This window comes from Ostrea edulis, chromosome 5 (assembly GCF_947568905.1).
Source record: "Ostrea edulis chromosome 5, xbOstEdul1.1, whole genome shotgun sequence".
In the NCBI taxonomy this organism is placed as follows: domain Eukaryota; kingdom Metazoa; phylum Mollusca; class Bivalvia; order Ostreida; family Ostreidae; genus Ostrea; species Ostrea edulis.
The window spans coordinates 72,099,546-72,114,268 of record NC_079168.1 but is presented as its reverse complement, the minus strand read 5'-3'; the positions used below and the strand labels follow the sequence as shown (position 1 = coordinate 72,114,268).

The window sequence follows — 14,723 nt, the reverse complement described above, 5'->3', positions numbered from 1 at the left end:
ATTCCGGAAAAAATGTTCATTCAACCATGAAACCAAGTCAACCGTAACAAAAGTAAAACTTGATCTTAAGGAGGTATGCTACACCAGAGAAATTTGATGTAGATGAAAAGTAGAGGATATGTACAACAATATTTTGAAGTTGAAAATTTTCATGTTTACTTTATTTTGTCAAAAAATACAGTTTTAGTAGAAGGTAATCTGAAAATTTTTTAAAACTCCTGCTGGACTCGAACCTGCGACCTACAGTTCAGCAGTCTCGGTATTCAAACCTACTGAGCTACTCGGCTTGGTATTTAAATGGAAAAGTCAAATATTGCTGATATCGATTTTTTCATCCATGGTTTTAAAGGAAGTCGGCCATTATGACGATGTAGAGTACTACCTTAATATACTTTTCAACATCCACAGAACTTCTCTCTAACGATATCTTATTACATGTTCAATATTTACCCTTGGAATATCCAAACTTACATCAGCTCTGGCTTGAAGTGATGTATTATGGCACAGAAAGCCATCCCATTTCTCCAGGATGTTGTCAAGTTTGTAACCTTGACCCCTTTGTAACCTGTGGTGACCTCTTTGCACCACTCTAGTAGACTTTTGGTTGAATTTGTTCCATGTGTTGGGGACTCCATCTGAAAGATTTGATGGTTACTATCAATTACACATTCAACTTCAAAAATTTATGAAATATGTAAACAAGTTACCTTCACACTTTCTATTACAGTTTAAATAGATTAATTATTCATTAACAGATTTAGAGGGTTCTGAAGAGCTGAATTTACAACTTCCTTCATTGATTTAATTCTTCATTGGAAAATACCAATAAGACTGTCACAATAAGACTGTCACCTGGTTGATGTCCAGAGGCTCTAACACTTTTCGGTCACTTTTCATATCACTTGTATTGTGCTGTGGAGACAACCTGTGAGAAAATACAGCATTTCATCAATGTGTGTTTGACATCTGAAAGAAACACTAGATAGAGAGGTTTGTTTAGGGTAGCAACACACCTGTAGCTCTTCAATAGCTTATGACAAAAGTAGACTTTCTCGAATTTATAATAAATGTCTACAAAAATATCTTGATGCTAAAAAAATGTTAAAATATCTTCTAAGGGAATGAATATACAGACAAGTTAACTTTCCAAGTCTTATCAAGAAACCCTTGATAAAGGAAAGGTCTATTTCCTTACTACAAGTAAACACCAAAATTCTCAATAAATTCTCAATGTGTGCAGTTTATTTACAGCATCTTCTATCATCAGAACCTCCCAAAACTATTATCTAAAACACCATGGTATGCTTATCATTTTCATTTTGCATACAGCAGAACAGTGATGGGATTAGTATTCCTCCATTTCTCATGCCTTGACAGTACTTGTAATTGACATTATATCGTACTGTGATTCTATCATTGTTTACAAAGACTGATTAGCAGATCAGTATGTACATAAAATTTCACTTATTCAATCATTTTTAACATGAAATAGGTTAATTAATGTGGGGTTGGAGAGCAATGGTAGAGAATGGGTGTGTGAAAGGGAGAGGAAAGGGGAGGGAAAATAGAAAGGGAGGGAGAAGGAGAGAGAAGGGTGGGAGGGAAAAGGAGAAATGGAGGAGACAGAAAAGGAGAAGGGAGGTGAACCTGTCCCCTCCAATAAAGTGAAAATGTCATCATGTAAGGAAAAAATCAATGTCCATATTGAAGATGGATGTTAAATTATCAGATAAGTTGAGATAACATTACATGGTGGCAAGAACTAACTTAATTTGAAAATTTCATTAGGCCCTTTAACAATTCCTAGAAAATGTTTCTGCTTGACGTATCTGACATTAATTTTACTGAAAGTAAACAACATGGCTATATCTACCTACATAAAGAATTATACTACTTTAATCATTGCAGCTTAAGTACTGGACAGGGACAGGGAGCAGACACTTGGTATGTGTTATATTCAAGATTTAACAGTCTAGAGATCTCTACCCATGTTTTTGTTTTGCGAAGATCTCACAGTAAAATACAGAAAATAATACAAAAATCCAATGGACATGCACATGCATGTCTGCTTAGCTAATCATAATTTGACTACTAGTACCACTGGTGCATGAAATCTGATTCAGAAAAATGAGAAAAATACTTCACCCTCTGAAAACTACAGCATGAAAAGTGTTAGATTTGGTCGATGTCATTAGAGGTACACATGCATTAATTCAACATCATATACAGCAGATAGTAACACTAAACTCAAAAGCTGATTTCATACTGTTTAGAGGGACTGGCTGTGAGGGAGGAACTGGCAGAGGTATCCAGGGACTCTGGAGGCGGAGTTATTGCCCTTTCTGTGCTCTTCCTTTCTTGCTCCGGAGACGAGGGGGGTGTGCCTGTGTATAAAGGTCTCTCTGTGTTAGAAATATCACTTTTAGCTCTCACAGATGGAGGGGGAGGGGCTCGTCGTTTTTTGACGGGAAGAGTATTGCTTTTTTTCTCCGATTCTACAGTGTCTGTAGAATCAAAGGGATTAAAGGACTGACTAGTGTTTAGAGCATTCTTCGAGTCACTAGAAGCAGAGCTCTCAAAGAAAGGGTTAGTGGCATTAACATCTTCCTCCTCACTTTCATCAAAGGGGTTTAGAGGAGCTGGTTTCTGCTTTATCACAGGCTCTGAAAAGCAGAGAGAGTTAAAAGAGGTTAGATCATCACCAGAAAAATCCAAATTTGAGATCAGTTTGGATTTTTTTTTATAAGAAAGTAAAATTAAACAGCAATAGCTCTGCTTATACAGTCCACATACATACTGATGCAAACTATAATGATGAAGTAAAACTTTGGGGTTAATTTGAGAGACTGAAACATTCTGAAAGGTCATAGAGCTAAAATCGGACTCAAAAGCAAAATGTTTGCAATTTTGATTTTAACAGTCATTAGAAAAATAAATATTATTACTAGCATGATGTCAATTATTCGATATATATAATACATTGCATATGGAAAAAAAAGAATTTCATATGATTCATGCATTTCAAGATGTAGTAAATAAAATCTTGACAAAGGCTTCAAGACAACGCTAATACTGATGAAATCAATTATAACTGGAAATGAATATTACAGATGAAAGACAGCAAAGAAAAATAAATAAAGCCAAGCACACAATACCAAAGAAGCCATCACATTCCAGGTCAAGGTCATCATCAAAAGGATTTCCAAACGGATTACCATCATTAGAACACTCAAGTTTGGAGAGTTCTGAGGTGATCTCAGAAAGTTGTGTTGAGAATTCCTTGCTGGACTCCTCCTCCACATCCTCCATAATCCCAATGTCTGTCTTGCCAATACTCATGAGACTGGCCACAGATTGCATGTCTTCATCCCTGTCAAAGATTAAATCATAGTAGTAAGAAATATTTATCATATAAGCGATAAATTCATTTAAAGGGATTGGTTCACGTTTTTTCGAAAGAAATATTTTTCATTTTTGATGTTAAAAATTAAAAATATAACTCATCTAATGTTGACAACCAAAATTTGGACTGTCTGAAAGCAAGGATAAGAGCAATATTTTAGCTTTGATTCTGTGTTATGTAAACAAAGACTCGAGTCTTTTTATGTAAACAAACAAATCAGTGAAACGTTAATTTTGTAATTTAAAGCATCTTCATTTTGTACAATCACAAATTTTAACATTTAAATGACACATTTTAACTAAAGTATACTTGAAATGTGATACATATAATAAACTTGGATCAATATCCATTTATTTTGAAAACTTTGTACACAATAACACACCTCAGTCTTTGTTTTCAAAACAAATAATAAACTCTTTACAATGAGCGTCTGTCATGATGAATAACCTTAATTTTTTCGTGCAACCTTCTATACATATTAGACTGTAGATTTTGATCATTTAAAGTGAAAAACAAAATTTGGGGGGAAATCGTGAATCAGTCCCTTTAAGAGTCATCATACAAAATGATCAGAATCTCAACATTTGAAGAATGACTCTTGATGGATTGTTTTAGATTTATATCTTGAAACTTCTATTGATGAATATTTTACATTCCTTATTTACCACAAGTTTCTTGTTTATGGCAATATTTTCATGCTAATGATAATTAACTACAAATAGTACACTGAAAATTTCCCCTTTTCCTTACGTGGCCTTTCCCTCCCTGAGGAACAAACAAGACAACGTAAACTGTATGGAGGCACTGACAATCTTCTTTGTTGTAGGTTTCAGTGTCAGCTTCATGGTGTGCTGGGTAGGCACAGAGGAGGAGAACTCCTTTATGTTAATTGGTGCAGTGGCCAGGATCTTTCTCCTTCCACTACGAGATTGCTTAAATATTCAAAATAACTATATTGCATAAATTGCATCACTTCTTATTGAATATGAATTGTACATACTGAAATCAAACAAGAAATGTTTAAGAATTATTGAAAAGGATCAATTTTAAATATAGAATGTCTACAATGATAGTAAAAAATAAGGGTTATCTACTAGTCAGCGGCGTCTGCAATATGAGTATTTTTTTCAATATACTGAGTAGATATTTCCAAATAACCAGTTATTTGAGTTATGATCTTTGACCTTGTGACTTCAAAACCATTTGGGGCCATCTAATCTTTCGGGGGTACCTATGTACCAAGTTATGTCTGCCATCAAAGGATTCACAAGATATTAAGAGGAAAACATTTTCTTATGTCCAGAGTACTTTGACCTTGTGACATTAAATTCATTATGGGCCATTTACTCCCCAGGATGTACCTGTGTACTAAGTTTGATGTCTGCCAAGCAAAAGGTTCTAAGATATTGAGTGGACAATATCTCCCTATTTTCATAGTAATTTAATTCATGATCTTTGGCCTTGTGACCTCAAAAGCAATAGGGGTTATCTAATCCTTAGGTAGAATCAGTGTACAAAGTTTGTTTGTCTGTTCTCAAGATATTGAGCAGAAAATATCTTCATATCCCAAAGTGGATTGGCCCTTGACCTTGGGACCTTAAAATCTCTTGGGGCAACCAACTAAGTTTAGTAACTATCAAGCAAAGAGTTCTTTAGATATTGAGCAGACAAGACATGGTCTACAGACTTGACAGGTCCAAAACAATATGCACCCTCTTTTTCAAAGGGGGGCATAAATATATAAAGATATCACATATTTATGATTTGTTTTTAATGTAGTAACAGAGTATCATGGTAATGAGTTTTATAACCTACTTCACAATAAAAATATACTTTAAAATAGTGTCAACACAGCATGTTTTACTCTCAACATACAGATACCACAGATGAGACCTCACTCTAGGGACTACTACCCAATGCAGTCACTTTAACCCTCTAGTAACCTACATCTTCAATCTGTCACTTTAACCCTCTAGTAACCTACATCTTCAATCTGTCACTTTAACCCTCTAGTAGCCTACACCTTCAATCTGTCACTTTAACCCTCTAGTAGCCTACACCTTCAATCTGTCACTTTAACCCTCTAGTAACCTACATCTTCAATCTGTCACTTTAACCCTCTAGTAAGTAGTAACCTACACCTTCAATCTGTCACTTTAACCCTCTAGTAACCTACACCTTCAATCTGTCACTTTAACCCTCTAGTAACCTACATCTTCAATCTGGAAGATCCACTCTTTATCTTCATACTCCACATGCTGATTATCTCGGAACAAGGTCACCTGGATCTCCACGTTCTCGGGAACAGTCCACGTGACCAAACCTTTGTACGGATTCCGTATGGTCGGTTCCCAGGTGTGAAGCTGCAGAGTTATTGGAGCACATTACTATGGATACAGTTTTACTCATATGACTTTTACTTTTGTGCAATATTGCCAGACTATGAACTTGCAAAAATGTTGTCCTCATGATGTTTCTATTACTTATATTCATTACAGGTTAGTTAAACCATTCATGAATATTTTTATGTATAATTCAATAAATTAAATCAAGTGCATAAAAGATTTTTTAAAATTTCTGGATCTACAGTATATGATAATATTTAGTGTAAATATAATGTAGCACGATAGTAAATATAGCTAAGTATGTGGGAATAAGGTGAGAGTTTTATGTAATTCTACACAATGTATATATGTGGGTTTAGTGTAAATATAACAGAACACGATAGTAAATATAGCTAAGTATGTGGGAATAAGGTGAGAGTTTTATGTAATTCTACACAATGTATATATGTGGATTTAGTGTAAATATAACAGGACACGATAGAAAATATAGCTAAGTATGTGGGAATAAGGTGAGAGTTTTATGTAATTCTACACAATGTATATATGTGGGTTTAGATGAATGTAATTGGTGATTTTCTACAACATACATGTGGGTTTTTAGTTGAGTGCACTTAGTCATTCTGCACAGTGCACAACATATATGTGGGTTTAGATGAGTGTACTTATAGTCATTCTGCACAATATATATGTGGGTTTTAGTTGAGCATAGTCATTAATTATGAAACACGTAAATGCTTCCTTGATTTCACTGGTTACACTTACTATCATATTTTAAAACTTGCAATCACAGCAACAACAGAAATTGTGAAAAGAAGAATGCTCCTGGGAACTTCCATAGTAACTCACCCTTGTGGATCTCCGCCTGTTTCTTCTGGTCCATACAATACACACTTTATCAGGTTGCCTGTGAAGAAAACCACCACTGTCTTAATCTTTTGTGTTAATAATAGGTTTCTATAACCCTTGCACTACAAACTTACAACCCACACAAGGAATTTTTTCACCCACAAATTCTTCATACTGACATATAAACAATGATAATTAAATACAATAGTAATACTATATTACAATAACAAGGACTTATCGATAAAATTCAGAATATCTTGAAGAAATCTGAAGAAAAAAATGCCTGTCGACTCACAGACAAATCTTATGAGGTGATTCCAATAAAACACTTTGGTTTTGACAGGTGTTACAAGATTGAATAACCTTAACACTCTCATGTCAGATGCAGATAAGGGTATCTAATGTCACCTGGGAACAATGGTAGTACTAGTATGACAGTAAATTGAGCAGCAAATATTAATAAACTGCTGTTGTATTAAAATCAGCTAAATGCTAACAGTGAGTAGAGAAGGAAATGAAACAGTACAGTCAAACATTCTACAGTTATGTAACCCATCTTATACATCATAAGTGTCTTGAAACATGGAAAATCTGTCAACTTTAATATCTCTATCACTTCCTACTCAATTCAAAACTCAACAAAAAATACTTTAAACATTTTTAATAAATGTCTTCCCCATGCTCAATAAATATCTTTTTTTAAACATGTATTGGGCAGATCCTGTTATTAAATTATTTTGGTATTTTGTTGTTGTTTTTCAATCAGTATTACATGGTACCATAGGAAATGACCTCTTAAAAATTTCATCATCATCTATTAGTACTTTAAAAATAGTGTCTCATTTTTATCAGTTTGTAGAGTTTCGACCCACCATTTCTTGGTACATTCGACCTCAAGTTCCTGGTAGGAGGCAGTAAACTGGAATTTGGAGGCATCCTTCCCAACTCTCTGTAAACGTTTCCAAACACTCATTCTTACATCATCTGAAACAAGATGGCTTATAAGTAAAAGATTACAAACACTCATTCTTACAATATCTGAAACAAGATGGCTTATAAGTAAAAGATTACAAACACTAATACTATAGATAAAGATTCCAAAGACTGGTGCTGAACAAAAATTACAAACGCTGGTACAAATAAAGATTCTAAACATTGGTACAATTACAGATTCCAAACTGTTTTAGTGGGCACTAAGTTAGTGGGTACTAAGTTAGTGGGTACTAAGTTAGTGGGCACTAAGTTAGTGGGCACTAAGTTAGTGGGCACTAAGTTAGTGGGTACTAAATATCCCAAACATAGTTTTACTAAATTTAGTGTGTATTTTGATTAGGATTCCAAATATTGTTACTCTGCGAGTGGGTATTTTAAAATCAGGTTTCACAATATTGTATCAATAAGTTATAACATACACCCTTTATATTTACCATTCATGCCTTTTTTATCATTTACCTAAAGAACCTAAACACAGATACGTTATACTGTATATAAACTCAATTACACACTGGGTATATTTTCAGACAGTATATATACATCAAATCACATGCCTTTAACACAACAATTGGTAATTTACATATTCTTTTAAAATAGACTTGATTTAACTTTTGACCAATCATTTCCAATAACAACACCTTGAGGCATTGACAAGTGACAAGGAAAATGTCTGACCTTTATTATACACAATGATAACATAATGCAGAAAATAGATTACAATAATTTCTTCCCTTTCAGTCCATATCTGCTTAAGTTTTGGTTATGAGACTGTAAACAACACTTAATCGCTGTCTAAGTAGCTCTCTGCACCTTCTTGACAGAGAAGAACATCCCGGAAGTCTAAGCCAAGGAAGTAAATCAATAGAGTTTTCAAAAAACAATGTAAAATTACTTTTCTTGTATAACCCAACCTCCCCTTACTATTTCATCTGCAAAGAACAAGTGCCCCTCATGGACTCATATACTGAGAAATGTTTTGTCCCATATTATGTTATCCCTCATCATGTACTTAAATATAAATGTGCCTCTTTACAAATTCCCCCTTTTCATAGATAAATATATACTATATAGATTCAGAATCTTTAAATTATCAGAGTACTCTTTTTAGCAAAATTGTCATTCAATGTCAAATTTCCAAAACATATTCAACATAAAATAGTGTATGTTCTAGATAACATGAAGGACTTGAATATTCAGTGATAAATAAATATAAGAAGAATTTCAGTTTTGCTGCAAACTACATGAATTAACATGAATATCAATTACTTGCGTACAATAAAGAATTTCAGTATCATTGTTAAACCCTGCTAAAAATCAGCAAATTAATTACACTTGCTAGAAACAAACTTTTTTTCAAAAATGATGAAAATAAAATCTATGTTTTTATACGTAAAATGAATACAATTTACTGTATGGAATGTAATTCTCATGATTTCTAAACAGTGGCGAAAATTGTACAGAGTCATATAGGAAGGGGTAAGATATTTCAACTTTTGAACATCATAGAAAATTTACATTATATACAAACCCCTTATATTCTAGGAATTTTATATTTGTACTTGTTTACAACTAAACTAAGCCAAAAAGCATATATCAGCCCATGCATCCATTTTTTTTTTTTTTTTTTTTTTTTTTTTTTTTTATAATTTATCTATTTTTTTGCATCAAGTGTCCTTAAACGAGAAAAAAAAGGGTGAAGTACGTGTTTAAACAAGAATAAAATAGTTCCCAGTATACAACATGTTTCACTGTACATAGTTCGACATGCACACACCAGTTTGATGATAGTCCCGATTCATTTTGATGAACTTGTACATAAGCTTTAAATACCCAACCTTTACATGGCTGCAAATCATTTCCCCCTATGTCCCATTTTTAAAGTTTCATTTGTTTGCAAAATAATACTTCCAAGTAAAAGTAATGATATTCCTTATCACGGTATATAGAGGAAATACCACCATAAGGAAAGACACTGTTTTCTTATCAAACAGGAACACTGCTTTTGTATAGAGGGACTGCTTTCTTCCTGACTTGCATCACACTTAAGACCTCATTGAATATTCCATATCCTGAAATTTTGGTGTAATCTGTATCATGAATTCATGAACAGATATTCAGGTCTAATCTAATCTAAATGGCATGTAGTGTGATTAATTTACCAAAAATAAACAGATTTGTCTGGTAAAGAATACCAAATACAACATCTATGAGTGGAATAAAACCACAAGTTAAAAAATCTGACTACCTAATCCAATCCAGTTTCAAATTCAAAAATCCATTTATACCCAACTAAATTTTGTTTGAATTTGTTTAGATCTGATCATGTGGCCCGACAGCTGCCATGTCAAAATCAGATGATGCTGTGACTAAAAGTACTGGGTAGTACTATGAGCTATATACATTCCATGTTGACAGACAACAACTAGTCTAGATTGCCCATGCTAGTTCAAAAGTTTGAATCACAATTCTCATCACCATTTTGAATTACAATCTAGATCTACAATTTACTTACACATCATGCTAGATATAAACATTAAGAGAAACTTCATGACTATGATCAGAGAAAAAAATATATATGTTATAATACCATGTAATTACAATGTGAAAAAGCAATTTAAAATTACCCTTGACCTTGGATAACCCAAACAAGAGGCCCATGGACCACATCGCTCACCTGAGTCACCTTGGCCCATATCTGAAGACTTTCCATATATATTTACATGAAAAACCTTAGTCCCTATTATGGCCCAAACTACCCTTTGCAAACTTGAATCTATACTATGTCAGAAAGCTTTCATGTAAATGTCAACTTCTTTGGCCCAATGGTTCTTGAGAAGAAGATTTTTAAAGCTTTTTCCTATATTTGTATGTAAAACGTTGACCCCCCCCCCCCCCCCACTTGTGGCCCCATCCTACCCCCCGGGGGCCATGATTTGAACAAACTTGAATCTGCACTATGTCAGAAAGTTTTCTTGTAAATATCAGCTTTTCTGACTCAGTGGTTATCGAGAAAAAGATTTTAACTATATATTTGTATGTAAAACTTTGATCCCCCCTTGTGGCCCCATCCTACCCCAGGGGGCCATGATTTGAACAAACTTGAATCTCCACTATGTCAGAAAGTTTTCATGTAAAAATCAGCTTTTCTGGCTTAGTGGTTCTTCAGAAGAAGATTTTTCCTATATATTTGTATGTAAAACTTTGATCCCCTATTGTGGCCCCATCCAACCCCCGGAGCCCATGATTTGAACAAACTTGAATCTGCATTATGTCAGGAAGCTTTCATGTAAATCTCAGCTTTTCTGGCTTAGTGGTTCTTGAGAAGAAGATTTTTAAAGTTTTTCCCTATATATTTGTGTGTAAAACTTTGATCCCCCCTTGAGGCCCCATCCTACCCCCGGGGGCCATGATTTGAACAAACTTGAATCTGCACTATGTCAGAAAGTTTTCATGTAAAAATCAGCTTTTCTGGCTTAGTGGTTCTTCAGAAGAAGATTTTTAAAGATTTTTCCTATATATTTGTATGTAAAACTTTGATCCCCTATTGTGGCCCCATCCTACCACCGGGACCCATGATTTGAACAAACTTGAATCTGCAATATGTCAGGAAGCTTTCAGGTAAATTTCAGCTCTTCTGGCCCAGTGGTTCTTGAGAAGAAGATTTTTAAATGACCCCACCCTATTTTTACATTTTTGTGATTATCTCCCCTTTGAAAGGGACATGGTCCTTCATTTGAACAAACTTGAAAGCCCTTCATCAAAGGATGCTTTTGGCCATGTTTGGTTGAAATTGGCCCAGTGGTTCTGGAGAAGAAGTCGAAAATGTGAAAAGTTTAACAGACAGACGGACAGACAGACAGACGACGGACAAAAAGCGATCAGAAAAGCTCACTTGAGCTTTCAGCTCAGGTTAGCTAAAAAGCTTAAACCCCTTATTTCCACTGAGGTTGGTTAAAAACATGATTGATTTTGCAGGATTGAATCACACTCCTTTTCTGTTTAAAATATAATCCTAAGGATGTTAATGATAGACAGATCTATCACAAATCATGAGCATAAACCTTGAAACTGACCCAAGTAAGACAATGTTGTAGTAGCGGCCCTACACTTTATATTGGAAGGAGATTGTATTGTATGCATCTTGCTTAACGTCTCGTTTGCGAATTTTTCACTCGTGGAGACGTTACCAAGACCGGTGAAAGGCTTCAAATTTAGGCATATGCTCGGCGCATACGACCATTGAGCAGTGAGGGTTCTTTAGCGTGCCACACCTAATGTGACACGGGTCATTCATTTTTTAGGTCATCTCCAAGGACCCGTGACATTCACGCCTGATGCCAAGTGTTTGGCAATGGAACTGTCACTACCTGTTTTAACGACTTAGGTCTGTCGCGGCCGGAATTCGAACCCCGGCCTTCCGCATGTGGGGCAAATGCTCTAATCTCTCGGCCACCATATAAACTGTAACAGTTGAAAACCTTGCGCAGTATTGAAAGAGCATAAAGTTGAAGTTACATTGCCTTAGTCAATTGTTAGTCAGTCAAATAAATTTTTAAAGTAATTTGCTTTCCAGAATCTTTTCTTCAATTCTCTAGAATATGAGTCACTATAACCATTACCAAATACATAGATTTTAATCAGTCATTCATCTCCCCCATTTATATTAAATTAAAAAAATGTGGATCCACTCCTACATTCATTTTTGTTTTTTGCAACTGAAGTTTGAAAAGAGTGTCTTGGTAGTTAATTAACAGCTTAATTAAGCAGTGTAGAATTTTAATTAACGTTCAGTATGTTTTAAGGAAAAATGAATTCCATTTTAACTACAAAGTGTATGTTACAACTTAAAACAAACACCCGATCTATAAGGTTTAAGGATGTTGAAACACTAGACGACAGAAGGTTCATATCAAATCAGGTGCACCACCATGTTTCCTCATCAACATAAACTTCAAGACAATATAATTTAATGTCATTAACCTATAGATTGGGCCTATGGTCTGTAGGACAAGCACCACGATCGAAGTTGATAAGCTTTTAAAAAAAAATAATAAACTTGAATAAATGTAAGTGAATATATAACCAAATACTAACTTCAAATCCAGTTCGACATCGTGCATCTCTATATAGGAAATAGTACAGAGCCATGACGATCACGTGACAATAACATGATTTTCTGTCGTTTCGGGCTCAGACCAGTTTGGTCCTCAGTCGTTTTGCATTCAGAAGGGTTTTGTTCGTTGTTTTACGACCCATTTGAGAATTTTTCACTTATATACGAAAACGTCACCAGCTGTACCACAAATGTTTGACCTATGCATGGTAGCAACGCCTACTCGTGACTATATTACCTTTCATGTCGGACCATCGAGTCATTTTACCTACCTTCGAGAATCGAACCCAAGACCTTTCAGTCGTTCTGTCCACTAAACTGGTACCCTGTTGACCTTGCTTCTCTCTCTCGTGTGTGTGTGTGTGTGTGTGTGTGTGTGTGTAGCACCTATCAGCGGGGAACCAGTTTATCTGTCCACTCGCTTACCACTTTTTAAAATTTTAAACCTTAAAAAAGTTCGAACGCGATTACTAGATTTAGTCGTATTTTATACAACTGTAACTCCTGATACATTGGGTCAGGAAAATATGTTAATTTTTTGGTGTATTTCTTTCTCCATTAGCAAGCATGGTTGGTGATTCAAATTATCATAAAAATGTCATTTATGGAGCGCCAAATTAACAAATTCAAATAGTTGAAGGTATTTTTAATAAAATTATTTGAAAATATCATCCATTCATTTGATGCGCGCAACAATTCAACAAAGGGTCTCTTAAATAATTATATCTTCAATTCTGAGTTTTTGCTCGCATTGATTGAATTGGTACGTTGATAGCATTAATCATTCTGATGTATTGCTGAGCGCTGTAATAAAACAAATGGATTGATGATATAAACTATTGGATTGACGCGCGCTACGATTCCATTGAATAGAGTAAATTATTTAAATTATTGCCCTCTTCATTTGAATTGTAGCGCGCATCTATTTAAGGGGTTACTCTACATCGTCATAATGGCTGACTTCCTTTAAAAACAAGGAGGAAAAAAATCAATATCAGCAATATTTGACCTTTCCTTTTCAATTTAAATACTAGCTGAATAGCTCAGTAGGTTAGCATACCGACTGCTTAACTGTAGGTCGCAGGTTCAAGTCCAGCAGGGGTTTACTTTTAAAAAAAATTCAGATTACCTTCTACTAAAACTGTATTTTTTGACAAAATAAAGTAAATTTGAAAAATTTCAACTTCTAAATATTGTTGTATATATCTTCCACTTTTCATCTACATCAAATTTCTCTGGTGTAGCATACATCCTTAATATGAACGCACACAATAACATTGAATCATTGTTCTCTTCAAATGAGTCCATGATATATCATTTATTCAATTGATGCGCGTAATGATTCTTTTAGAAAGAGCACTTATATAATTAAAGATAATCTAATAATATAATGTATGTGATTAGAGATAAACATATCCACGATTGAATTAATGACCTCTGTTGCGTTCTTTAGAAGATTTGATGCGCGCATGCGCATTGATTCCTTATACAAAATCGTTGTAAATAATAAATATTTCATCTAATGATTAAAGAAATAAAATTATTTATATATACCGAGCTCCAAATGCAATGCGAGCAATAATTCCATCACATCGATGAGCGCGTCACATTGAATTGATGAGAGCAATGATTGAAATAATGTGCGCATAAAATAATTATTATTATCATCAATTTAAGTAATGCGTGCATCAAATCAATCATTGCTCTAATCAAATGAATTAATGCGCACATGAAATAAATTTTTGCTCTCATCAATTCAATTGATGAACACATTAATTCAATTATTGCGCGCAATAATTGAATATTGATGCGGGCATCAATCGATCAAATGATGAGAGCAATAATTAATTTGATGCGCGCATCAATTCATTTATTGCGCTCAATAATTGAATTGGTGATATCTTCAAATAGTTAAAGATATCTTCTATTATTTGAGTTTATGTGAATTTGGCGCTCCATAGCTCTTGCACAGGTGTCTGATCGATTAGAGAGGAAATGACATCAGTAAAGCACTCAACTGACC

The 14,723-nt window shown here is 34.4% G+C and overlaps 1 protein-coding gene across 9 annotated transcripts in view; it reads right to left on the bottom strand.

The window, feature by feature from the left end:
• The window catches only part of LOC125649273 (EH domain-binding protein 1-like), a 71,225-nt gene extending 58,444 nt beyond the window's left edge, over positions 1-12,781 (bottom strand). For 3 of the 9 annotated variants that reach the window (XM_056165443.1, XM_056165444.1, XM_056165446.1), the window contains exons 1-9: positions 8,022-8,043; positions 7,467-7,578; positions 6,595-6,652; positions 5,617-5,766; positions 4,154-4,335; positions 3,156-3,370; positions 2,267-2,663; positions 853-925; positions 472-635 (exon numbers count right to left, since the gene is read on the bottom strand). In XM_056165443.1, the coding sequence (XP_056021418.1) occupies positions 472-635; positions 853-925; positions 2,267-2,663; positions 3,156-3,370; positions 4,154-4,335; positions 5,617-5,766; positions 6,595-6,652; positions 7,467-7,578; positions 8,022-8,028 (1,358 nt within the window). In that variant the 5' untranslated portion in view covers positions 8,029-8,043. Of the gene's footprint in view, positions 1-471; positions 636-852; positions 926-2,266; positions 2,664-3,155; positions 3,371-4,153; positions 4,336-5,616; positions 5,767-6,594; positions 6,653-7,466; positions 7,579-8,021; positions 8,044-9,422; positions 9,509-12,681 lie in introns of those variants that run through there. The other 6 variants (XM_056165445.1, XM_056165447.1, XM_048876670.2 and 3 more) reach the window with 5 other exon arrangements.
• Positions 12,782-14,723: the final 1,942 nt, after the last annotated feature.